The sequence below is a fragment of the Gambusia affinis genome, linkage group LG10 (genome assembly GCF_019740435.1).
Source record: "Gambusia affinis linkage group LG10, SWU_Gaff_1.0, whole genome shotgun sequence".
Classification (NCBI taxonomy): domain Eukaryota; kingdom Metazoa; phylum Chordata; class Actinopteri; order Cyprinodontiformes; family Poeciliidae; genus Gambusia; species Gambusia affinis.
In genome coordinates, this window is record NC_057877.1 from 27,213,767 (window position 1) to 27,239,452 (window position 25,686).

Below are 25,686 nucleotides of genomic sequence, written 5' to 3' on the forward strand. Positions count from 1 at the left end.
TCCAGAGCGAAAACATGAGGCAATGGATTTCTATACGTGTTTGCCTTTTCTGACACATTTAATCCCCACATGTAAATTCTTCAGAAATCATTGAAATACTGTTATTTCTAAAACCCATAAAAATGTCATTAAAAATAGTCATGGTAAATAAATGGGAGGATATAAAACCTAACAAAAAGGAATAGAACCACACATTAAAATACTGTTTTTGAATTATGAAATGCTCTCATTAATGTCTGATATTTTTGGCTTTTTATCTCTAGAAAAGAAAGTGGGTTGATGATAAACAAAAACAAAATACGTTTTTTAATCTATTAATACAATGTATCGACAAAAATCTGTATTCTAACTGGAGACAAATCTAGAACACCCCAGAGCTAAAACCAGCTGACCAAACGTTCTAGGGTTGCTAGGTAACGGGACTTGGCTCTGCGGGGGTTGCTAGGTAACAGTTTGGGCTTCACAGCAGGGGCGGCGCCTGCTGATCGTTACATTCAGGAGATTTTTGAAACAGATTATTTTCATGTCGTCAAAAAAACAAACATTCTGTAAATAAAAAATAAATTTTAAAAAACGGGTTTTTTTTGTTTTGTTTTTTAGTCAAAACTTTGCTAGGAAAACCCCGGCGCCTCGTAATGGTTTCTGAACGGAAGAGAAACTTTACAAAAATCACACCAACTGTATAAATAAAATTGAAATTATTTATTTACTCAAGGCAGCAAAAATAAACAGCACATCATAAAAAAAATAACTAAAACGGATATAAAATGTCATTCAATAATGAACTACAAACTGACGGATATCAAGGTAGCAATTTACAGCAACATGTAAAAAACACACAAGATACCTAAAAACTTGATGAAAGGACACTTGAAGGTTGAAAGTACTTTCATTTACTCAGAGGGTCTGATTTACACACTGCTTAAAGAAAACAGCTGACTTTATTTTTTAAGATTATTTTAAAGACAACAATAAAGTCACTCCACTCTATCATTAAACTCATTGACGTGTCAAACTCGAGGCGCGGGGGCCAAATCCAGCCCACCGTGGCTAATCATGTGGCCTCTCACAGGGACTCCTGGATAGTAACAGCTATGTTTTTAAATATTATTATGTCAAATCAAAGCAGTTTTTTTTTCTGTAACTGCCAAATTACATCAATCAGTCCGTACAGTTCTCCATAATTCCACAATTACAGACGTCAACCCAAAATCAACAAATCCCAGAACTTTTTCCTCACTAAGATTTTATTTTAACCTTTCTATAGATAATAAGTTTGTCGAAACGTATTTATTCTTCAAATTTATTATGCTTAGTCAACAGGTTGTTTCTTGTGATATTTCTTGGTGTATTTAAATTCTGTCATGTTTCTTTTGCATAAGCGGTTGGCAGTTACCGTAGCAACCAGTAACTGACAGCTCCTCCCCCTTTTCTGTTGCCGTCGGTAACTGTATCATGTATTAGAATCAGCTCTATTTTCTTTAGAAGATTTATCTCTTAACATTTTAGATTTTTAATCATATACAGTATTTCATGTGTAATTTTGTCATGTTTTTCTGTTTTTACCTGTTTTTAATTTCGTTTTAATTTTGTTTAATTTTACAATTAACTGCTGTGAGCTGCTCTTTGGGAATCATTGCTTTGTAGTTGGTTTAGGGTAATTTATTGTATTTTATTTAATGTTAAGGGCAGAACCTCAATTGCTAGAATAAATACAGAGATGCTGAGTGTTTCTGTTATAAAGTCAACCTACTGGACCTGAGACAAATATAGAACACAGCCGTGAATTTATTTATCATTTTTCATAAAAACGGTCTAAAACATTGGATTTATGTGGGTTTAAGTGACAAACTTCAATCTTTAGGTGGCAGTTTCTTACTTCTACTTCTACCTCAGCGTTATTTTAGTCCATGATCGATGAGACAAGTAACAAAAAGTCACATTTGCTCTTTTACATATATCATTTACAAATATCACAACATTTTTTGCAAGTATTTCTAAGTTAGCTCTGCAAAATCAGTTATGTTGATTGCAAAAAAAAACTGCAAAATTGCAAAAATCCTTCTGTGGCTACAACAGTGTATGAGATACAAAAAAACTGGAGAAAATGTCAAGGAAAAAATTTTGAGATTAACCTCAGAAATGGTTTGAAAAAAGTTTGAAAAGAAAAATCTCAGAAATTTTTGTGCAAAAACAAAAATTTCTGGTTTTGAAAAGTTGAACATTTGCCAGAGAAAAACTCAGAACTTTAGAGGTGGATTTCAGAAATTTTCTAGAAAAATTGCTTGAAATTTTCTGGGTTTCAAAAGTGGAAAATCTTTGACTTTTGACACTCAAAAATGTTCTATTTTAATCTCAAAATTTCAGATTCTTTTACTCAAATTTTACATTTTTCAAGTTCAGGAATTTCAAAGATTTTCTTGAAAATTTCTGAGTCTTTACACTTTTTTTTCTCCATCTACAATGGCCCTAATACGCCGTTGTTCTTTATTATTTAATTTTAAGAAACACATATGGAGACACAATTTATTAAAATTTTAACAGTTTGTTAATGAGTTTTATGAATGCATTCTGGTAAAGGAAAATGAAAATGAGTTTGACGTCCCTGCTTTAGCCCATCAGCATGAAACAGCTTACTTGTGTCTATATCACAGTTGTTGCTGTATTGTACTGTTGTTTCTGTGATACGCCCAGCGTCCATGCAGATGTGCCTCTCTAAGCGTTGAGGCTGTACTCCTGCTTGTAGCAGCAGGGCCGGCAGATGGCGTTCACTAAACCGTTTCCAAGCTGTAAAAGGCAGATAATAAACTCCAGCACTGCGAGGCCCAGTAACACGCACAGCAGAGTGACGTTCCATTCTACGATGTTGATGGGCTGGAGGCACCGCGACCAGATTTCAGGCTGCAGCAGATACCTGGGAAGCACAGAAGAGAGAAAGTGACAATCCAAGAAAAAAATGATTGGTTCTAAGAGCTGGTTTTGTCTTTTAGGACACAGAAAAAACATGAAATTTTACTAAGTGGTTTTTGGTCTAGTTTCTAAAGCAAATAGTACACTTGCAATAAGAGAAGGCTAACTTACAAGTAGCATTTCAGCAAGATATAGGTGCTTGTTTTAAGTCAATAATTCCTTAATATTTGTGACAAAGTATTAGTTCCACTGGCAGATTATTTCACTTCTAACAACACATTTTTCAGTGTAAAAAATGAAATGGTGTTGCTAGCCAGGCTTGGCTAGCAACCTGTCTCCTAGCAACCTGGTTCTAGTTACAATGGAAGATTATTTCGCTTGTACATGGGGAAATGTCTCCATGTAAGTGAAACAATCTGCCAGTAGAATTAGTAAATCTAAAGGTACTAGTTGTGTGGAAAATACGTAAAACATTTTTTGGTTTAATTACTGCTTTGAATATGTTGTTCTTTCAGCAAATAGCTTTTATTTAGTTTGTTTACTCCAGTTAACAATTACTAAGTTAGTTGACAATTATTTGAATAATCAATTAGACAGATTAATCGTTTCAGCCCTGATCGAGAGGAAACCATCAAACCTTTTTTTGAAACGTTCTACTGAAGAGAACTTTATAGAAGGTGTGCGTCCCGTTTCATCTGACATAAAACTACAGCAGCATTTAAAAAAAAAAAAGTCTTAATATACGGAAGTCCCGCAACAACAATAATCTTGTTGATGTAAATATGTTTTTGTTTTTTTGTAATTGTTATTATGGGGTGTCCTTACCTGCCGCGCTGGTCTGCGAAGGGGTACGACCACCCATAGAAGGTGAAGCAGTGGGGGCCCTGAACCAAAGCCAGGCCTGAAATGACAAAGCAGTAACCAGAGCCCAGGAGACCGACGATGGCCGCCAGAACCGAGCCGCACATCTGTGAAGGCACAGCGGCACACAGGCAGCGTTTTAAAAACAACAAACACTGCAAAAACACAAAATCCTACCAAGTATTTTGGTCTAGTTTCTACTGCAAATATGTTAGTACATTTGGAAAAAGAAATATATTTTCACTAGAAACTAGACTTAAAAATACTTCTGTGTTTTGCAGTGTGGATTTGGATAGGAGTGTATGTTGCAACGAATAAATGTTGACCATTTCACTTCATCCCTGCAGGCACAGCTGCTACACACACACGTATAGACGCAGCTGTGCATGCGCCTTGAATGGTATTCAAGCTCACTTTGGTGTGTGTTTCTTAACAATGGGAGCCTTGTTCAGTAATCATGGGAGACTCAGCATTAGCACTTCAGCTCTAACTGATAGAAATCTAGATTTAGCTTGGTTATTACTACCAAATGCAGTGGCACCCAAAGTCAGTCCTGGAGGGCCGGCATCCTGCATGTTTCAGTTTTCCCAATGGTTTAACACACCTGAATGAAATGATGGCTCAGTACAGGCCTAAGAAGAACATTGACATGCTGGAAAGGTTGTTAACGCGCCTCCAGGGAGAGAACTAAAACATGCAGGATCCCGGCCCTCCAGGATCAACAGTGGACACCTCTGACCGAATGCAGGACTCTCAAAGCGGTGACAACAAAATAATAATAAAAAAAATAGCAAAAACGCCATTATATACTAAATAAAAAAGAAACAGAAACGGATACAAATGTCAAAATGTTTCACTCAAAAACAGAATGAAGTGCTAGCTTAAGTGCTAGTGTACATTAGCACTTCAGCTCTATCCGATAGGAATCTAGATTTATCTTGCTTATTGACTATTAATAAACTGAAAAAACTCCACAAATACATGCTGAATGAAAAAAATTCTGAAAACAATAGCAATGTTGAAATGTTTCATTCAAACAGAGCGAAAAGGTAGCTAAAGAGCCAGTTAGCATTAGCACTTTAACCATATAGGATCGGAATCTAGTTTCCAACTGATAACCACAGACTGGGAAAAAAAACATGTTGAAATGTTAGCTTGTCAGATAAACTGAATGCTCTAGATCAGTGGTCCCCAAAGTGGGTCCTGGAGGGCCGGCCTCCTGCATATTTTAGTTCTCTCCCTGGTTTAACGCACCTGGATCAAATGATGGATCGTTAGAAGGCCTAAGAAGAACATCGGCATGCTGAAAAGGTTGTTGGTGCCACCAGGGAGAGAACTAAAACATCCAGGTTGCTGGCCCTCCAGGACCGACTTTGTGGATGTTTTGCTAGATGTTTATCAGATTCCATAAACAGTTGCTGGTGCAGAATGTTCCCCTCTTGTATATTTTGAGCACTGGTCCCAGCGTAAAAAGTCTCCTACCATTAAGCTTTCATTCCAGCAGCAGCTGCATTTCCCTAGAGTGATGAAGGCCACAGCTGGAATCAGCATCTGGAAAAACACAGAATGGATTCTTATGTTACAGTTTCTGAACAATGACATTTTTCCCTTTATCTATTCCCTTTATTCTGTTGCCAGATAATTTAATAATAAAAAAAGAACATTGTGAAGTTTATGCATGCAACTGTAGATTTAAGTTTTCAATGCAAACCCAGTTCCTTTAATTAAAACAACTATACGTCATTATAAAAATTTATTTAAAAAAGTAATAACTAGTAAAGCATATATCTGATCAGAACTTTTTTATTTATTTATTAAACACAAATCTTACCAAGTATTTTTGGTCTAGTTTCTAGTGCAAATATCTTAGTACACTTGAGTTAAGGAAAAACTAACTTAAGCTCAGTTCGTTACCTAGCAACCCCAGCGAAGCCTGGACTTTTACCTAGCAACCAGTACACCTAGTCAGCTTGTTTTATTGCTGCATGTACTGTACAATGGCTACTAGAAAAGATGAGAGCACTACAAAATCACCCAGTCTTATTAAGTATTTTTAGTCTAGTTTCTTATTAAACTTCAATTAAGACAAAACCAACTAACAAGGAACTGGTCAGCTAGAAATAAGAAGTAAACAGCAGATTATATCACTTATAACATATTTTTCCACATTTTAAGTGAAATAATTTGCCACTGTAAGAATAGTGGTTCTTGGTTTCAATAAAGTTTTTTTCAAAAACTTTATTGAAAAGTTTGTGTGCTTTTTTTCTTACATTAGCATGTTTCAATTAAACAAACTTATTCTTGTAATTCTAATTTACACAATTATATGATTAATGAAAACACAATAACTCCACAATTTGATATTTCACAAACAAATAAATTTGCTAAATGAAAACACAAAAATTTTTTAAAAGGTTTTTTGACACAAAGTTTTGGAGCTAGGTTTTGTGGTTTTCTTGGCTTTATAGTTATAAAACTCACATGATCAACAACAGGACGTTACTACTGGTGGAAACAACAAAGTAAAGATGACAGGAAGTGGTTAAAGGATGATGGGTTTTTTTTACAATTTATCACGTGTAGAAACTTATTTACTTATTAATTTTAATTACGTTTCTTATTTAATGAAAACACCGCAATTGCAAAATAGCAATTTTTTGACCCCTGCATAATATATAGTCAAAGTTTTGCACTCATTTGTAACGAAAACGTAGTTTGTTTTTTTTGCTCCCCTGTCTGGGAGGAAGAGAGGAACTCTGATCCTCTTTCCTGTGTTGCTGTCCGACTCCCAGAGTCATTAAATCACATTCTAACAAAAGGAAAGGATGTTCCAAAATGTTTTCCACACCCTCAAAATGCTCAACCATCAGAATTTAGTTAAAATACACATCCTGCATGTCAACAGAAGAGATTAAAAGGGAGTCTGACGACAGGGAGGGAAGTGCACGGCCTGTAAAGAGGAGAAAAGGAAAAACGGAGGGAGGATGCATGTGGGAGGGGAAGTTGGGGGAGCTGCAGATGGATATTCTCAGAAGGATTCAGTTTGTTCTTTTACCTACTAACTTTATGTCATTTACACCCATCTGCTTAGAAATAAGCAGCCAAAAATATTAAACTACTCAGATCTTTCAGATTCTGGAAAGTGTGACTTCATTGATAATTGAAATTTTTTAAAGAGCAAAAATGTCCTGCAGGTTTTTTGATATGGAGAAGCTTGGAATTTAAAAGAAAATTACATTATTACCTCTAGTTATATCTCAAAATGTATGTTTCCGATCTTCATTCGACTTAAAACGCACAAATACACAAAATCATATCAAGTATTTTTGGTTATAATTTAGTGAAAATATCTTAGCCCACTTGAAACAATACTTTATATATATAACTTTAAAGGAATTATTGACTTAAATCAAGCACTTACATTTTACTGAAAAGTTGCTTGTTATTTCAAGTGTACCAAGATATCTTTACTAAAACCTAGAACAAAAATACTTAGTAAGATTCTGTACAGCACATACCGCGGTAAAACAGCCAGCTGACCAAATGTGCTGGTTGCTAGGTAACAAGCTAGATCAAAATACTTGGTAAGATTTTGTGTTTTTGTAGTCTACTTCTTTCTGTTTATAGTACTGTGTGTTTATAGTATTAATGGACCAAAACTGATTTGAGTTTCCAGTGTTAGAAGTTATTAGTATTTTACTTTAAAATCATCGATCAATGGGAAATTGGATGATTTCTATCCTTGATCGATTGGTTATTGTATATTTTTTTATTTTTAGCATAAATAAAAATGGAGTATTTGTAAACCTCTCCTGTGTAAATCAAATCGTTATTGTGGTCCTCCGTCCAGCAGGGGGCGCTAAGCAGTGTAATTATACCTCATTTCTGACCAGTTTCAGTTCTTTAACTGACTATCACACTTCATTCATATATTATTTAAATTTTCTTGTGTTATTTCCTTTAAATCCACCTGCAACTGGCTTAATTAGCACAGAGCGTCATAATTTACACTTTTATGGATTGGTATTTAGGTTTACAGAAAAATAGTTGAAAAACAAAGTTAATTTTAGTTGTAAGGCACAATCTTTCTGTTGTTGCTGGGTAAAAAAGAACAACTCCTTTCTGCTCAATTGGAGCAAAACCCCATCAGCTCAGCTGCGTGCAGAGCAGACAGATTAACTGTAGATGTACAAAACACTTCTTTGTTCCCACTGAACAACTGCAAACTCACTCAGACTGAATGGTATCAAAGGGGAACAATTTTTACTCTGTAATTTTTCAGGGCTAAATCCACTTTAATTACTAAAAAATTACATTTAAAAGCACAAAATAGCTCTGCCAATGTTACACTGTAAAAACACCAAATATTACCAAGTAGTTTTGCTCCAGTTTCTAGTGTAAACATCTTAGTAAAATAAGACAAAACTAACTTACAAGGAACTTTTCAGCAAAAAATAGTAGCTCATTTTAAGTAAAAAATTTCTTAATATTGATGAAAAAATACCAGGAAAAAGTTAAATAATCTGCCTGTTGAACTAGATTAAGGAATCATTCATTTAAATCAAGATTCTGTAACTTGGCAAAAAGTTAACTGTAAGTTTGTTTTGTCTCATTTCAAATCTACTAAGATATTTGGACTAAAAACTAAAGGAAATAGTTGGTAAGATTTTCTGTTTTTGCAGTGTAATCTCTAATGAATAAGACAGGAAGGGAGGAAACGCTTTAGTTCACAAGCCATAAATATCAAAAAACTATTCCTAAAGATACATTCTTTACTTTAGGTTTTTAAATATGAATATAAAAATATATTTTGAGTAAATGTAGAAGAAGATTAATGGTTTATATTGCTTTAGGTTTCCCCATTAATACATTTATAACATTAATAATAATACTTTAATTTTAGAGCAATTTTTTACACAAATGAACATAAAATAGGATCCTACAAGACACAAGGTAAAAGTAAAACCAATTTAAATCAATTTGAAATTATTTAAATTTCAAATTGATTTAAATAAACTTGATTGATTTACATAACAATGCAATAATAATACAAAAGGAATTATATTTCTTTTTTAATTTTAAGTAGACAAAAAGTAAAAGCAAGTAAAAATACAAATTTTAAAATAATCATGCCTATTGACATCCAATTTTACATTATTTGAAAAAAAAGCAGGTAGAAGATACAAAATTTTATCATTTTCATACTAAAACCTACAAACATTAAAAAATTTTCATAACAGATAAATTCTCAGATTATTAGCTCATTGAATGACAGTTAAACCTCACATTCTCATCCTTAGATGTATAATTATTTAACATAATCCTTATCATTTTTGGTCCCAATAAGCTCCTTTGTAAAACATTTGTTTTTTAATCCATCATTGGTTTTAACAAATGATTTAAAAGAATAAATTCCTGACCATAAAAGCCCTTTTTTCAACAACAACAAAAAAAAACCTAACTAAAGTTTCTTTCTAATAAATGTTTTTACTCACCAGCAGCCCTCCGCCTCCCAGTCCACCAAAGTACCAGATGTAGCTGGCGAGTCGGTCCTGCTGCATGTAGGTGATTTCTCCCATTGGAAACAGCAGCAGCAGGTTGGCCAAAATGCTGCAGAGTGCCAGCGGCAGCAGAGCCAGGCCCAAAGACCGGGCAAAACCCACCGAGCAGCACATCGGAAAACAAAAACACCAAAATCACAACGCGCAGAGGGAGACGGTGGAGGAGCTGAAACGGCTCTGGAGAGGCACTGGGAAGGAGAGGAGGGGAACAGCTGAAGGGACAGGAAGCGGGTTGTCGGAGTTAAAGGGTGGAGGGGGTTCTGGCATGACAAAGGAGGAAACACGTTCACGCTGACGATACCAGAACAAATGGAAAAACAAAAAGTCCAACAAGGATGATGGGGTTTCCCTCAGGCCGTTAGTCAGCAGAGACAAAATCAGACAAAAAAATAACTTGAATCAGAAGAAACAGCTGACATGTGTATTGATGTAAATACAAGAAAAAATTGAGATAAGATTACAAGAATAAAGTCAAAATAATTTTAAAAAAGTAAAAATATTTAAAGTGTAAAGTTGTATTATTACAAGAATAAAGTCACAATATTTTTAGAATAAAGTTGCAATGCTACTATTTTATTCTTGTAATATTATGACTTTATCATTTAAATTGTTCACAGAAAACAGGATTTATGATGGATTGTTTGGGCTACACAAAGGAAAAAATAAAAATAAAGTCAAAATAACATGAGGATAAAGTTGAAATAATATGAGAATAAAGTCAAGAATGGTCGTACAAAAATAGTCGAAATAATTTAAATAGTATTTAATATAATATTAAGACTATTCTCGTAAAACTACGACTTTATCCTCGTAATATAACTTTTTCTTCCGAATTTTGACTTTATTCTCATATTATTTTGAATTTATTCTAATAATTTTATGACTTCATTCTTATTATTTCAACTTTATTCTCATAAAACTACAACTTGATAATATTAGAACTTTATTGTAGTAATTTTTACTTTATTCTCATAATTTTATCTTTTTATTTTATCAGCATGGCCCTAATACGTCATTGTAATATTTAGATTACATGTATGTGTGTGTGTGTGTGTGTGTGAGAACCTGGTTTTTATATCCTTGTGGGGACCTATTTCTGTCCACATTGTGGGGTTGTGGGGACCGCTGTTCCCTATGGGGACATTTCTTGATCCTCATGAGGGGAAATGCTGTTTTTGGGTTTGGGGCCAGGTATGTGATGGTTAGTTATGGTAAAGGCTAGGTATGTGATGGTTAGTTATAGTAAAGGCTAGGTATGTGATGGTTAGGTTAGTTATGGTAAAGGCTAGGTATGTGATGGTTAGGTTAGTTATGGTAAAGGCTAGGTATGTGATGGTTAGAGTTAGGCTGTAGAAAATGAATGGAAGTCAATGTAAAGTCCCCAGAAGATGTGAAAACATGACTGCGTGTGTGTATGTGAATTAAAGCAAAAAGAAACAATAAGGTTTAAGGTATTTCTTCCAAGCAGGTAGGAAGAAGTTTAATGTGTTGAACATCAATAGCGATTAAAGATGTAAACATTTATATTTCACAGACTCATCATTTAATGTCCATTTAACTGAAGCTGAACGTAAGGGACGCTCGATTAAGAGCCGTTTCAGGCAGATTATGTTGCCTGGATTATGTCGGTGGGTTGTTAACAGAGTAAACGGATCGTACCAGGTTGGGTTTGGAACTGTAAGGAGATTACCGCTGCAACAAAGTCCAACATGGGGGAGATTTTATGCTCAAGTAGGGACTGTGTGAAACAATCCAGCGCCAACAGGAAAATTACATAATTAATGAAGATTATTTAGATGTTTACATACATGGAGTGCTTTTTGTCTCTCTTTGTCACCTACAGTAAGTAAATTTGATTCACTTTGGTTATTTAATCAAATTCCACTTTAAAAAATATCTGCCTGCTTCGTGTCGGTTGTTGGGTCACTCCAACTGGTTCACAGCGATTAAAAAAAGTTAAAACAAACAAAACAATATGAATTTTCTAAAGTTACAAACAGTATATTTTAACACATTTATTTTTAATTAAGTCTTATTTAGTTAATTTTAATTAGTGTCATATCTATTTTTGTTATTTTTTTATTAAACTGTGGCTTCATATTATACTGGGTGTACGTGGTTATCAATTTGCATCTTTTTCACACAAGTTAAGCAAATGTATTTATTTATTTTGTTTACATCTGCTGTCAGCTTCCTAATTAAGGAAGTGGAATGACATAAAACTGCAGTGGTGATTTTATTTAATTTATTAGTTTCCCTGAAGCCAAAATAACTGTTATATTGGATGTTTTACTCTAAAAAAACAAACTGAAAACACAATATTCCGAATGTTTTTCTTCTTTTGGGGAAGCAAAACGCCCTTTTATAAAGGCAGTATTAATCATTTTCAACTCAGGTACACCTTATTGCGAGCTGCATAAAGTTCAGATAAAGATTCTGGTAGCAAAAGAAGATTTACACAAGTGTACACTTTAATTTATTTGGCATTTCTAAACAAGTTTAACATAAGTTTCTATAGATGAATAATAATAATGCACTGACAAATAATCTTAGATTTAGAATTTAAAACTAATGCAACCAACGGTGTTTTCTCCCAAAAAAGTTATCATAAGGGAGGTTAGCTCGGGCCAATAAAAAAAATTCTTCAAAAATTCGAAAATAATTTTTTTTTTTTTTTTATATAGATTTTTTATAGCTGCCCTCTGGCCTCCCCTATATATTTTTTATATTTTTATCTATTAATTTCCAATTTTAATAAAATTTAGAATTGTGTAATTTGAAGTTTGCAAAATTTTATAAATGTATTTATTGTGTTTTACATTTAGCTCCTGACTGAAGAAGATGACTATGTAAGGCTTTCTATGACCTGAACATGATTCTCTGGGTGGCCAACATTTTTCTATGGGGTACCATGGCACCCGTTTCCCCCCTATGGGGTCGCCATTGCAGACAGAAAAGATCCTTGTAAAAGAAAAATCCTTAAAAAAATAAACTGACAATCACAAGGACTTGCATACAGAGCATGAAAAAGCACTTTCATATTATTATTTATTTTATTTCTTGATGAGTCCAACAATTTGTGGTATCAGTGGTTCAATCACCAGGTTTTCTTTCAGAGAAATATTGAGAATATCCCTTGGTTACTGTGCAGATCTGCTTCTGCTGATTGCATCCAGTAATTGTCAGTGAACTTTGAACATTTGCAGAACAAACTCATGAATACTGATATCAGGAAATAAAGCACCTCATGCAGGTGCCATGTGATGTCTGATACAAACCCAGCTGTTGGTCAAATATTAACCAGCATTAAAATCATTTGGTTGAATCATAAAACTAAAGTAAACAAGAGTGCTATTAAAAAAAGAGGGAATTAAACCAAAATCATCATGAAAAACACATTTCGTTTGTATTAATTAGCAGTGAAATGATTCTCAATATTTTGGTCTTTCTGATATTAGTATCCCTGAGCACATCCATCTGCTCTGGGGTCTGATCCTGCCCACAGCACCCTGGGTGGGGAGCCGGTTTGAGGGACGGAGTGACTCCACCAATCACCCACAGTGATTATCTGTCCACGCCCAAACTGAGCCCTCTGGTGGCCTACGTATGGAAATACAACGGTGGCTTAAAAACAGGTTTTTCAAACATTATTCACACTTTTCCTGAGTAAAAGCTCCAATTTCAGACTTGTTTTTTTTTTTCAAATGTAATTAGAAACCATAGATATTTGTGTACATTATCTACTATGATTAAAACAATTAATCATAACTAATAAATAATTGAAATAATTGTCAACTAATTTAATAATCAATTAATTGTTAACTGCAGTAAACAAACTCAAAGAAGGCAATTTGCTAAAAGAATAACATAATCACAACAGTAATTAAGACAAAACTGTACAAAAAACATAAAGAGGAACATCACATATATATATACATATATATATACATATATATATATATGTATATATATATATATACATATATATATATATATATATATATATATATATATATATATATATATATATATATATATATATATATATATATATATATATATATATATATATATATTTCAATTGAGATGTAAAAGAAAAATTTGTTGGTCTATAAATATGTCCAACACAAACACCTCAAACACTGTAACACGCAAGTTACAGTTTTAGCTTCACTTGACTAAATTCTGTAAAAAAAAATAAAGCAATAATAATCCTATTATGTTATTGCATTTTAGGAAATGAAATGGACGTTATCTGATCTAAAAAAGGAATTGAATTAATTGTTTATGTGGATTTTTATGTATTTCTAAAATAAAATGTTTTTTTGGTTTTTTTTGCAAAAAGTTATATTTTTTAGTCATTAAATAAAAAATCTGCATAATGTGCCAGTTTTGTTTATCAGATTAATTGAAAGAATAATCAACTAATTGTCATGACAATTTACAGAAAAATTTATGACTACAATAATTATTAGTTGTAGTAGTTAAAATAAGCTTTTTTATGTTCCATTTTCGGACTTTTTTAGTTATTTAACAGACATAATCTGTTTGGACTTTTTAGGAAAGTGATTTAACTTCTATGTTTCATTTTGGGAAGAGAAGAGGAACAAATACCAACATCCTGCCTGTAAAAGGAACCAAAATGTTTAATGCAAACTGTGGTTTATTGACATTAAGACAGAATGTTATTTCAGCAACAGTAATTTTTTATGGATGTTACTATAAAGTATATCAATAAAACACTTATTCTGGCACATAAACTTCCTTTAGCTGCTGGTGGTAAAATGTGAACTGTAAGTCAATGCAGAACAGTCCAAACTACGACCAAAAGCATTTCCGACTTTTTAAATGCAGAAATTTAAAACATATTTTGTACATTAAAGATAAAATACCTGTAACAGGCCAGTTGACTCTGTGGCCTCTTCTTTTCAGCTCCTCAGCCACTTCCTGGTCGATCCCTTCCTCCAAATTAACTAACCACTGACCAGCTGCAAGACAAAATCACCAAAAAAAAATTTCTCCTTCAAATTATGCAGAATTATCATTTTTATACTAATGATCCCATAATACACGACAGAAAAGAGCTAATCGATCACCTTAGTATGCAGGAATAAGCTTCATATCTATATTTCAAGATAAAATAAATTATTATAGAGCAGAAAATGTAAAGTTTAAATAAGGTAAGTCAATTCGGATTGAAATAAATACAAATAACATTACTTAGTGTATTGTACTTTTATTTTCCACTGGAAAATTCAGTTATGAAAGATCCAAGATTTATAGATAAAGCGTACTGTGACAAAACATTTAAGGCTGAAACGATTAATCGTGATTAATCAATTATTCAAATAATCAACTAATTTTGTATTTCATTAATTGTTAACTGAAGTATACAAACTCAAAAAAGCATTTAAAAAAGATTAAGACACTAAGAGTAGAAAAGTTTAAACTGTACAAATATACTGCATTGAATTTTTTTTTTTTATATGTCAGAACTTCAAGTGGCAGTTTTAGCTTCACTTGGTTTAAATTCTGTACAACAAATCTATTAAGCACCTTTTGCTATTCAGTTATTAGTTGGTTAATGCAGAAAATAATCATGTTGGTGTTGATTCCAGCAGAAAGTCCTGAGATTTTCACATGTTGATGTTAGAAGTATGTTTTTAGCTGCAGATGCATCGTTTGCTTCAAATGATTAAGTGTTCACTAAAGGAACAAATCTTCATTATTTAACAAAGGAATTTGTTTATTGCCATTTTTATTATTTTTCTAATATTGCAAATAAGTGTCAGTGGTTTCATAAAAAATCTGCAGAACTTGCTTTTTTTATTTGATTAATTGATTAATCGTCAGTTGCGGCCCTGAGCAAAATAACTAAGAGAGCCAAAAACAAATTGTTAGGGATATATGCCATACTATGGTGTAAATTGTAGTGATGATTTCATTGTTTGGCTTTTGAAAAATGTTTTAAGGTGCATACTTTTGTTATCGTACTCCACAAAGACTCTCGGTGCATCCAAAGCCTGCTGAGGGTCCATCCCAAACTCGACCATGTTCAGCAGGACCTTAACACAACAGACCAGGTAAATCTACTATCAAATACCTTTTGCTACATAATTATTAATTGGTTAAACCAAAAATACTCAATAGATGTATTTCTAAAAAGGTTGAGGTGTAAATCAAAAGAAGGTGCCTATTTTTTTATCCGATTAATTGTCAGAATAATTGACAGATTATAAAATAATCGTTAATTGCAGCCCTAATTCTGCGTACCTGGATGTGTCCTTGAGGTTGCATAAAAGCCCCCATAACCCCCAGGGCAGCGAGTAGTTGGGGTTTTTCTGAGTCGGTGAGGAGGGCAGGTATTATGGTGTGATACGGCCGCTTCCCTCCAGCAACACAGTTAACATGGCCGCGCTGCAGGGAAAAGTTGGCACCTCGGTTCTGCAAGAAAGAAGAATATGAATTTCAACGCTGCCGTTCAGTCTGATTAGTTAATGCTTAAATAAGGAAACAATATCAGCTATATTAACTATTTAATACGGCATAAAACACAAGCAGGCCGTTCTTCTTGAGGTGGTGTTAATATGCAAAACCGGTTAGAAATTAGGATACTTTGCTCTCTAATTCATTTATGACACATATAGTATATTTAAAAATCGTATTATTGACTGACTGATTCCAGCTTTATTAATTAGGCCAGCCATAATAGCAGAAAGTGGGAAAATGTTGAGTTTCTGACTGGTAGTTGTTGGAAAACCAAGTTGAGGAGCCACACAAAACAAATTTGTATGTTCAGAAGCCAGAGGGAGTGAGGAATAAACAACACACTGGTTGAGAAATTAAAGCATTTTCAAGGATTTGAAGTGTGAACCCTGAATAAAGAACAGTATCCTCCTCTACACCAGACCTGTAGCGAGAAGCCGCAGTCCTTCGGGACCAGGCCGGTCCCAAACCCCATGTAGGTGCTGTTGACAAATGAACAAGCGTTCCTCTGACTGTCAATCACACAGAAGTAGACCGTGTCACTTCCTGTCAGCAGACCTGGTTCCACTCGCGCCATCACCCTGCAGATCCACAGACATTATTTTACAATAAAGAAAGTAAACTGATCAGAGCTAAAACGATTAATCGGATTGATCATGATTAACCGATTAATTGCTAACTGGATCATTCGTTATTTTCCAGAATAACAAGATATTCAGAGCAGTAATTAAAAGAAAACTGTACAAATACAGGTACATTAGCATTTAGTATAATTAAAAAACCTTCTGTAAATATGTTATACCCAGAATTCCTCTAGTGGCATAGTTTTAGATTCTGTAAAAAAATAAAATAAAATCTCCTACTAAACACATTTTACTAGCCAAATATTAATCAGTTAATGCAAAAATTAATCAATTAATCTACAGTTGATCAAGCATACATAAACATTTTACAAAAAAGATTAAAGACAAAAGACATTTACTACTTAAAGAAAGAAAGAAATTATTTGTTTATCTGCATTTTTTTTATTTTTTTTATTTCCGATTCAGGGGTTAAATGAAAAATCTGCAAATTGTGGCAATTTTTTATCTGATTGATCAATTAAACATTGGAATAATCGATTAATCGTCAGAACAACTTACAAAATAAGCGATTACTAAGGTAATCAATGGTTGGAGCTCTAAACCTGATGCTAAATGAAAACTAAACAAGCAGGATTTCCAAACTTATGTTGGGGATTTTTCTGTCAGTAAACACGTTTGCAGGAGGCCCTTCCTTTCACTTATAATCAACTATTACAGCAGTGCTATAAACATTATTAAGTGTTTGAGGCTCAGCAATGCAACATCGCAAAACACTTATTCAGTCAGTATTCAAATAAATTGTATGTATTTCAAAACACTGCAACAATTTAAACAACTTGACTGAAAATAAGTTTAAGACTTATATTTATCCTATCCTACACATCAGATTAACCTAAATTACCACTTTATAAATTATTACAATATATAAAAACCCAACATATATCACTAAAGGTTATTACAAACAACTAGGCCCGTTACGATAAATTCTGGTGGACAATAAAATGTCCCAGAAGTTATTGCGATAAACGATAATATTGTGGTTTTAGACCATTTTCAAGTAATGATAAAAGTGCAAGAACACATTTTCAAAGATCAATAAACTTTAATTTCTAATGAATATTTAACACTGGAACCGGAAGACATTTTAAATATCCAAAATAGATCAACAAAACAACAGAAATAATAAATAAAATGAATTATGAAGTCTCTGGAAACAAAACTGTCCTTTAAAAAAAAGGGCAAGTTGAGACCAAAAGTACCAGACTCAAGACTTTTGTCATCCAGTTTTTGAAAAAGAGAGAAAGAAAAACAATAAATTATCTGAATTAAGTTATCGAGTTCATTTTAATTTATTATGTGATTAATTGATTTATTGCTTATTGTGACAAACATTTCAAAACCAAAAAGGATTTCAACTAAATTTAAAATTTTTCACTTCAGCGTGTTTCTGTGTGCCTGAATTCAGCATAATGGATTATTATATTTCTACGGTTTTATACTAAGTCTATTTGTATTACAGCTGATAACGATTTAAAGTTCAAAGTACACGCTGCTGGTCAGTAAACACACCAGCTATACGGGCCCACACCTTCGTATGCGAGGGACGAGACAAAGAGAGAGGAGCGTTAAGGTCAAGGGAAGTAAAAGTCCACAATCCTATCTAAAGTCAACAAAGAACAACTGGTACATCATGGCACCAACACACACCCACACACACACACACACCTGTCCATGCTGATGTGCCGCGCCCGCTGCTGGCTGTAGCTTTTCGCCAGTAAGCTTTCTGTAGGGACGGTCACATGGGCGGCGTCGCCAAGGTAACAGAAGGCATCCGTCTGCGCCAAACGCACGGCCTCCACCAACACATGGATGTAGTCTGAGCTGTTGTGGCCTCCAGCTGAAAGGAAACGCAACGAGACGCAGCAACAAAAATGTTTCAATTAAAACAGTTGCAGAGTTTTATTTATATTCTATATATTTATTTATATTGGATCAGTACATCGTAATTTACAGCTTCTTTTCATTTGAACTTTGAATTCATGCCAACTGCACAACTGAATATTAGAGTAGGAGTTTCTTTCGATTATGAGAATAAAGCCATGTTTTAACAACAATAGAGTCAAAAATAATGAAAGACTAAAGTGGTTGTTTTTTAAAAACTGAATATAGTCATAATATCTGGAGAGTAAAGGAGTAACTCCAACACAAAAAATATGAAAAATGAGGAATAATGAGCCTCTTGTAAAGTTGCTGTTGGTTTTACAGGTAAGGAAATATTTCATCTTTTAACATCAAATTACCAGAAGCAGGACTATTAAATAATCTAACGAGTATTTTAAAGAAAGAACTATTTTCTCATTAAAGCAACTCTATTTTTTAAATTTTTTTTTTAGTTTTAGGGCATTTTTCTGGTAAAATTGCATCTTTTTGCTGCTAATATTGTCCTTGTAATTAATCAAACATTCTCACAGCCCACCACTATTATGCCTTGTACAACTCACAGAAGGGATGATTGAAATAAAGCCACTTATGGAAAACATTGAGTAACTCCGTTTTTAAAAAGAAGAAAGTTAGGGGAATACATAAATTATCAGATTTGGTATTAAAAACTACAGATATTTTAGCACCCGACCCCACTCTATTATACCTTCTAAAGGTAAACTTCAAATTTGTGATGGCACAAATTTGCATTTATGCCATCATTACAGATTGAAATGCTTTATTTACAAAGTTTCAAAAGCAGCTATGAACAGGTGGGTTTAGTCTGGAGTTAAAGGAGCTCAGTTTTTCGCCTGTTTTGTAGTTTTCTGTAAGTTTGTTCCAGAGTTGCAGTGCACAGAAGCTGAAAGCTGCTTCTCCATGTTGAGTTCTGGGGATCAAAACTTTGTGTTTTTGCAGTGCACACACAACAGTCTGAGATTCTAAAATCCTCAGGGTCTGGATAAATATTTCCCCTCTGAGCTTCAGAGGATGTCGGCTGCATCTCCTCGGAGTTCCTGCCCCGTACCTTTGAGCAGAGGAAAGTTCTCCAGGATGTTGAGGAGCAGCAGAGCGACCAGGCCCTGACCGTTGGGAGGAAGCTCCCACAGACGCACGCCCTGAACACAAAACAAATCCAGTCACTCGCCGCTGACCGGGGAATGAAGGCACAGGCATGATAACCGACTCGGGTTGCCGACCTTGTAATCTGTGCTAATGGGGCTGACGACCTCGCTGTCGTGGCTGCTGAGGTCCTCCAGGGTCATGACCCCTCCGTTCTGGCTGATGACATCAACAATAGCTTGAGCCACTCGGCCCTGGTAGAAACCCGGTTTGCCTTGTTCACCGAGCTCCTGGGAAAAGTTACATTTATGTTATGTTGGTGCACCATTACGACATTCACTATAGAGGCTTCATTATTTTATTTCTAAACAAAACATGTTCATTACACAAAATCATTCTTAAGATTAAAAAAAATGTTTGAGTATTTTGAGCTTCTTTCAGAATGAGTTGTTTTAGGGCGTCTTGTCACTTTAAATCCAAATAAGCTGATGATGGCCACGCCCCCCCAACTCAAAGTTTACTCTTAGACATGAACGTGCAAACAGATGGGCAATTATACAATCGTATGTCTTTGAAAAGCAGAAGTAGAGGTTCCTGCACAACCAACAAGAATGCAGCGAGGGGTTTCTGAATAGTAAGTCAACAACAAAACACTTCTTTCTAGCAGCCATTGTACAGCGCACGCAGCAGTAATGCCAGCTGAACAAATTTGCTGGAGCTCTGCTGGGGTTGCTAGGTTACAGGCAGTGTCTGCTGATTGGTGATGTTATATTTCAGGCGTTTTTGAAATGGCTAATTTTCCAGACAACAAAAAACGTGAAGTTTAATCCTAGCTCAATCGAACTCTGATGTGGATCAAAACAGCGAATTCTGGTGGACCTACAAACCAAGGTCTCGGTTCGGTTGAAGTGAACGCCAACCTGATCGGAGACCGATCCAAAAGGAGGAAAATTTTGGACCAGAGCACTGCATTCTGGGTAAATATTACCATGACAAATGTAACATTTACATTTGCACTTGGTGTTTTTCACCAAGTACAAAAGCAAAATTCTTCCACCAATAAAATCTGACTCCATGTTTGTTTACGTTTTGTGAAGAAGGAAGTTGCGCTCAGTGTCTTCAGAGATTTTCGTGTCGATTCTGTCAGCGGTTCTTTGTTGCAGTTTTGGTCCCCCAGTCAAACTGACTCAGGTGACTAAACACCGTCAAATCGTCAGAGTGAAGTCATGCCTCCGTCTGCTTTTGTACATTTCCATCAATGGGGTGAATCAAAGGCTGTCTAAGTGTGAGAGAGCAAGGAAATGACACACTTGTCTTCATCATGGAGTGACTGCCGCCATCACTGAGGGTGAGGTCATTTCCATTGTTTCTTCTGGCTCTGCAACGTGACGTTCTGCTTGTGTTACGGGTGTATGGAGAGTTTTATGGCGTTACATAATGCAGATTTTTAGGACGCCATTGAAATCAGGAATTCCTCCTTCAGAGGTGATAACGCACGCTCACATCCACTCACAGTGACCTCAGCTTTACCTCTATTGAAGTGTTGAGGACAGAAAAAATGAGGGGAGGTTTATAAATACTCACAATAAAGGTTACAAGTCTGAATAGGGGAAGGGAAAGTTATGTTTTAGAAAGAAAAAGTGAGAAAAATCACATTTTTATTCATATTAAGGACATATTAAGTCCCCTTCAGTCAGCATTCTGCCTAAATATGGTTTTATAAAAATGTTTGCAGATTATTTAAAGCAGTGTTGTCCAAAGTGCAGGCCGTGGGCCATTTGCGGCCCGTGGATTGATTCTGTGTGGCAAGCAGATGGAAATTATTTTTAATTAAAGCAAAATTATCACTAACCAATAAGAACACATTTATCAACTGACTTTTACTTTGAAACTTAAAATCTTCTTTGAATTAACCAAACCTGACTTAATAAAGTTAGGATTTTTTAAGAAAGAGTTTCCCAAATCTTGTTATTACTGCTGGGAATAACAACAAGCAAAATAATTTTCAAAATAAATTACCTTCTTTTAAGTTTTGGATCAACGATGGTATAAACTTTCCTTTTCTATAAAAACTGGACTTTATTTGCTTAATTTAAAAGTTGGATGCTTAGTTTATTGTTGACTAATAAAAAAATACTCATTTTGTTTTGTGGTTTTAGAGCTTTTAAAAATATTAATTTTTTGCCTTGACAAGTTTGGGCACAAATGTTAGTAAAAAATGACAACATTATTAATAAAATAAACATATTAATCTTCCTGGAGTCTAACTGATAGAATACAAAAATATTCCTACAAAATATTTTTAACCTAATATTCACAAAATTGGCCAGACATTACATTAATTAATGTAGGTGTAATAAAAAAGATGCTCTTTAAAAAAAAAAAAAAGAGTTTCCACACAATTTTGTTTCCACAAGAGTCAAAATAATGATGTGAAAAGATTATTATGTTTAATTTTAAGAAGTACTCATCATTATTAATATTTTAAAGTTTGTTAATTGAGTTTAATCAATACATTTTGTCACAACCGGCCCTTTAATGACATTTATAATTATGATGTGGCCCAAAATGAAAATGAGTTTGACCTCCTTGCTCTAAACCACCTCTGTCCAAACGTTTTAAAAACTGGAACATTTTAACTACAGGCGGGACACATTTTCATTAAATCAAATTGAAAATCCAAAAAATAGTTTATTGTGATTTTTGTTTTTAGTTTTACCTGATAAGCAGTAAACAGTTTTTTTAAAAGAAGTTTTCTTATTAAAAGGAAACAGACAATTTAAAAATTTTCTCTATTTTTTGACTTGTGATCAGGGGCCGAACAAAATCACTTTAAGGGCAACAAATGGCTCCTGCGCCACACTTTGGACACCCTTTCATTTAAATTCCCAGTGTTTCTCTCATTTTTAACTATTTTCTAATAGGAAATGCAAATATCAGCTTAAACGTTTCTACAAAAAGATGTATGGATGTTAAAAAACAAAAGTCAAAATGTTTGTTTTTATTAACTTCAGGGATTTACCTTCATGGTTTGAGCCATCGCAGTGTTTTTAAACACTTCTCCGTGTTTGGGTGGACGGCCGCCGATCAGCAGGTCCGCCCCTAGCTCCTTCCCCGACTCGCCCAAAGCCGCCGCCCACTTTTTCCAGTGGTGCCTGGAACCCTAACCCTAACCCCGGCAACCGGAAAGCCCTCTTCTGCCAGGGTCGCCGCTCCACTCAAAACCTCCTGCAAGGACAGCTGGGGAAACAGGAAGAGGAAGCATTTCACAGGAAGCAGTGTGGAGCAGGAACACAGAGTCACTGTGGTAAACCTCTCTGTAGCGGCTAGCGTCAGTAACAGACAGTTTTTATTTTATAGCAGTCATATGTTGAAAACATGCATGTGTTGCACTGTATCAATATTAAATTATTTGAATGTAATCAGTTGAGTTTAATTTTAGATAAAGACCTTGAACTAATTTTGCTTTTTTCTTGTGTGAAATAAACTGTCTTGGCCTGATGCAACCTTTTTATGAATGTACTCATGAATTCAAGGATCAGCAAAAACTCTAAATTTAAACTTTATTTTTACTTCAATTCACAAACAAGATGGATTTTCTTTTCTATCTGTTTTTATGATCTGTTTGCATCAAAATTGTCCCTTTAAAGAGGTTATGTCCTTTAAATTCCTGCTAAATGGGGTTTTAATTACCAGATTATTGCAGAAAACATGATGACCAGAGAAGCAGACGAACCTTTTGGCTTCCAAACAACTGGACTGTGTCGCACCAGAGGGCAGGAGCTCCAGGGACAGTCACATTTAAAGCATCAAACACCGAAGGAGGAGCTTCTGCTGAGTAGCCGAGTCCTTCCAGAAAGTCTAGGGTCAAAGTTCGAGGTGAACGACCACTGAGGAGAAACATGAATGAAGCTTAGATAATTACTCAACATCATCCAGGTGAGAATAAACCTGACAGAGGAGTCTCAACCTGCCATTAATCCCCCGGATTTCTCCAGTTTTCCCATCGTAGAACAAGCAGAAGGCATCGCCGCCGAGTCCAGTGCTGCACGGCTCCGTTACCGCCAGAGCCGCTGCCATGGCAACGGCCGCATCTGCAGCATTCCCGCCACGCTTCAGGACATCTGGACGCAAAACCAGACCTAGGACAGTAAACGGTTTATGGCATTCCTGCAGCTCTTTGTCAAAACATACTCTGGATTCCTTAGGTTAATGTTTGATGATTCTTCTGTTATTACAAGTTACTTTCTAGAACAAAAAGACAAAATCTTACCAAGTACTTTTGGTCTTGTTTCCAATCCAAACATTTAAGTACACTTGAAATAAGACAAATGTAACTGACAAATATCTTTTAAGATATAGGAGCTTCTTTTAAGTAAATAATACCTTAATATTAATGAAAAGTACTAGTTCCATTGCCGCAACATAGGAAAAATGTCTTGTTAAGTGGAACTAGTAGTTTTTTCAGAAATAATATTACAAAATTATTTACTTAAAACAAGCTTCTATGTGTTGCTTAAAAGTTAGATTTAAGTTAGTTTTGTCTTAATTCAAGTATACAGAGATGTTTGCACAAGAAACTAGATAATATATGACAGTTTGTTATGAGAGATAATCTGTGAAAGTCACCAGAAACAACCAATCAGAGCGAGGGGGCGGGTCTTAACATATGTATGCTAAATGTGCTAATGACAGAGAAACAGCAGCTAACTATTGCAAGAAAACCATTTAACCATCATCATGATGACCATGCTAACTAGCCTTAGCATTCATAACATGCTATGCTAGCTGCAATTTGGCAGAGATTGACAGCGCTAAGTCTGTTTGGTTGTTTCTGGGAAACTCAGTTTTTTCACTAATTATCTGTCTCATACCATACTGTCATGACAGAGTGACAATTTCTAAATGTAAAAAAATATTTTTTTAAAGTTACATACTGCAGCTTTAAAGTCATATAGATCCCTCTTTCAACTGCCAGTTGAGCTCCTACAGAACCGTCTAAAGTCCAGTTTTCGGCGGCTCTTGCAGTTAATACTTTAATCAGCTGTCCCTGCGTGTTTTGTTCATAAAGAAGACAACTCTGAATACTGCCGTCCTCTTCATATGTTGCATGCATTTCAGATTTTATTAGTCACGATCAAATTAAAAACGCAGAACTGAAAAAAATAAATAAACAAATCACGTGTCGTCCACCCTCCCACTCACTCACCCAGACCCACGGCTGAGGCCAGCGGTTGACTGGACGCCACGCAGCCGTGCAAGCACAGCACGGGAGACCGGCGAGAGGAGAAAGGAAGGTCGGCTTTCATACCGCGCAGCTGCCCGCAGAGACCGAGAAAACAGCGCGAAAATGCAGAAAATAAGACAAACCGAAGCGGACTTTCAACTTCTGATCGATTATTCTGTAATTGATTGTGTTGGGCTGGGAGAAAAGAGGAGCTCAGAACACATCAATTGCTTAATATCAAGTTTAGTAAGTTGACAAGTAACTCAAATCACTAAGACATATTTTTAAAATGTATATTAAATATTTGATATTAATATTTTTGGTCCGTCTGATAATATTAAATCATTGATGTTTTGATCAATTATTCGGTGTTTTCACCAATAGTTTTTTACTCTTACTTCAGTAATTTCTTGGCTGCTTTTTATTTTACTTGATTAGTTGAAGTAGTGTTACTCTTGCTTGACTACCTTTGCGAAATCCTCTGAAAATCCAATATGGTCACCTTTTATATTAGTTACAGCTGCAATAAAAACAGTTGATCTCTCTTTCTAATAAAACACAGCATATTATATAACTTCCTTTAATAAACATGTAACTACAGTGTTTAAAAGACATTAGCTTGTGCTGCTTCTATTAGCCTGCTCAAATCCACAGGTTTTCTATATTTGGAAATGGAACAGAGATGAACTGAATTTGACGCCAGATCCATGTTCTAATATAAGATGTAAAAAGAATCAACAGCATTGGCACATGGATCACTGTTTTCAACATTGCGTCTGTCTTACACAGCAGTAAAATCCAGCTGAACTAAAGTGCTGGAGGTTTTATGGTTGCTAGGTAACGGGGCTGGGCTTCTATGGTTGCTAGGTAACGGGGCTGGGCTTTGCTGGGGTCACTAGGTGAGGTGCAGTTCCTGCTGATTTGTGACGTTGCATTCAGAAGGTTTTTGAATAAGATCATTTTCCAGACACCAAAATGAAAAATTAATAAAACTTATAGTTGTTTTCTTTTTTAA

The 25,686-nt window shown here is 34.8% G+C and overlaps 2 protein-coding genes across 2 annotated transcripts; both read right to left on the reverse strand.

Annotated features, from left to right (window-relative positions):
- Nucleotides 1-687: 687 nt before the first annotated feature.
- Nucleotides 688-9,778, reverse strand: tm4sf18 (transmembrane 4 L six family member 18). The gene is made up of 4 exons (XM_044130309.1): nt 9,267-9,778; nt 5,254-5,322; nt 3,736-3,878; nt 688-2,914 (listed from the first exon to the last, which is right to left on the reverse strand). Exons 1-4 carry the CDS (start codon nt 9,444-9,446, stop codon nt 2,716-2,718), a joined length of 591 nt encoding a protein of 196 aa, XP_043986244.1. The 5' UTR covers nt 9,447-9,778; the 3' UTR covers nt 688-2,715.
- A 100-nt stretch (nt 9,779-9,878) lies between these two features.
- Nucleotides 9,879-24,836, reverse strand: LOC122839052 (glutathione hydrolase-like YwrD proenzyme). The gene is given in 13 exon segments (XM_044130299.1): nt 9,879-12,932; nt 14,225-14,320; nt 15,313-15,397; nt 15,606-15,776; nt 16,243-16,399; nt 18,128-18,299; nt 19,410-19,500; nt 19,582-19,734; nt 22,467-22,604; nt 22,607-22,684; nt 23,181-23,334; nt 23,415-23,568; nt 24,654-24,836. Coding segments are annotated over 13 exon segments (1,695 nt in total). The 5' UTR covers nt 24,754-24,836; the 3' UTR covers nt 9,879-12,786.
- Between the last annotated feature and the right edge of the window lie 850 nt (nt 24,837-25,686).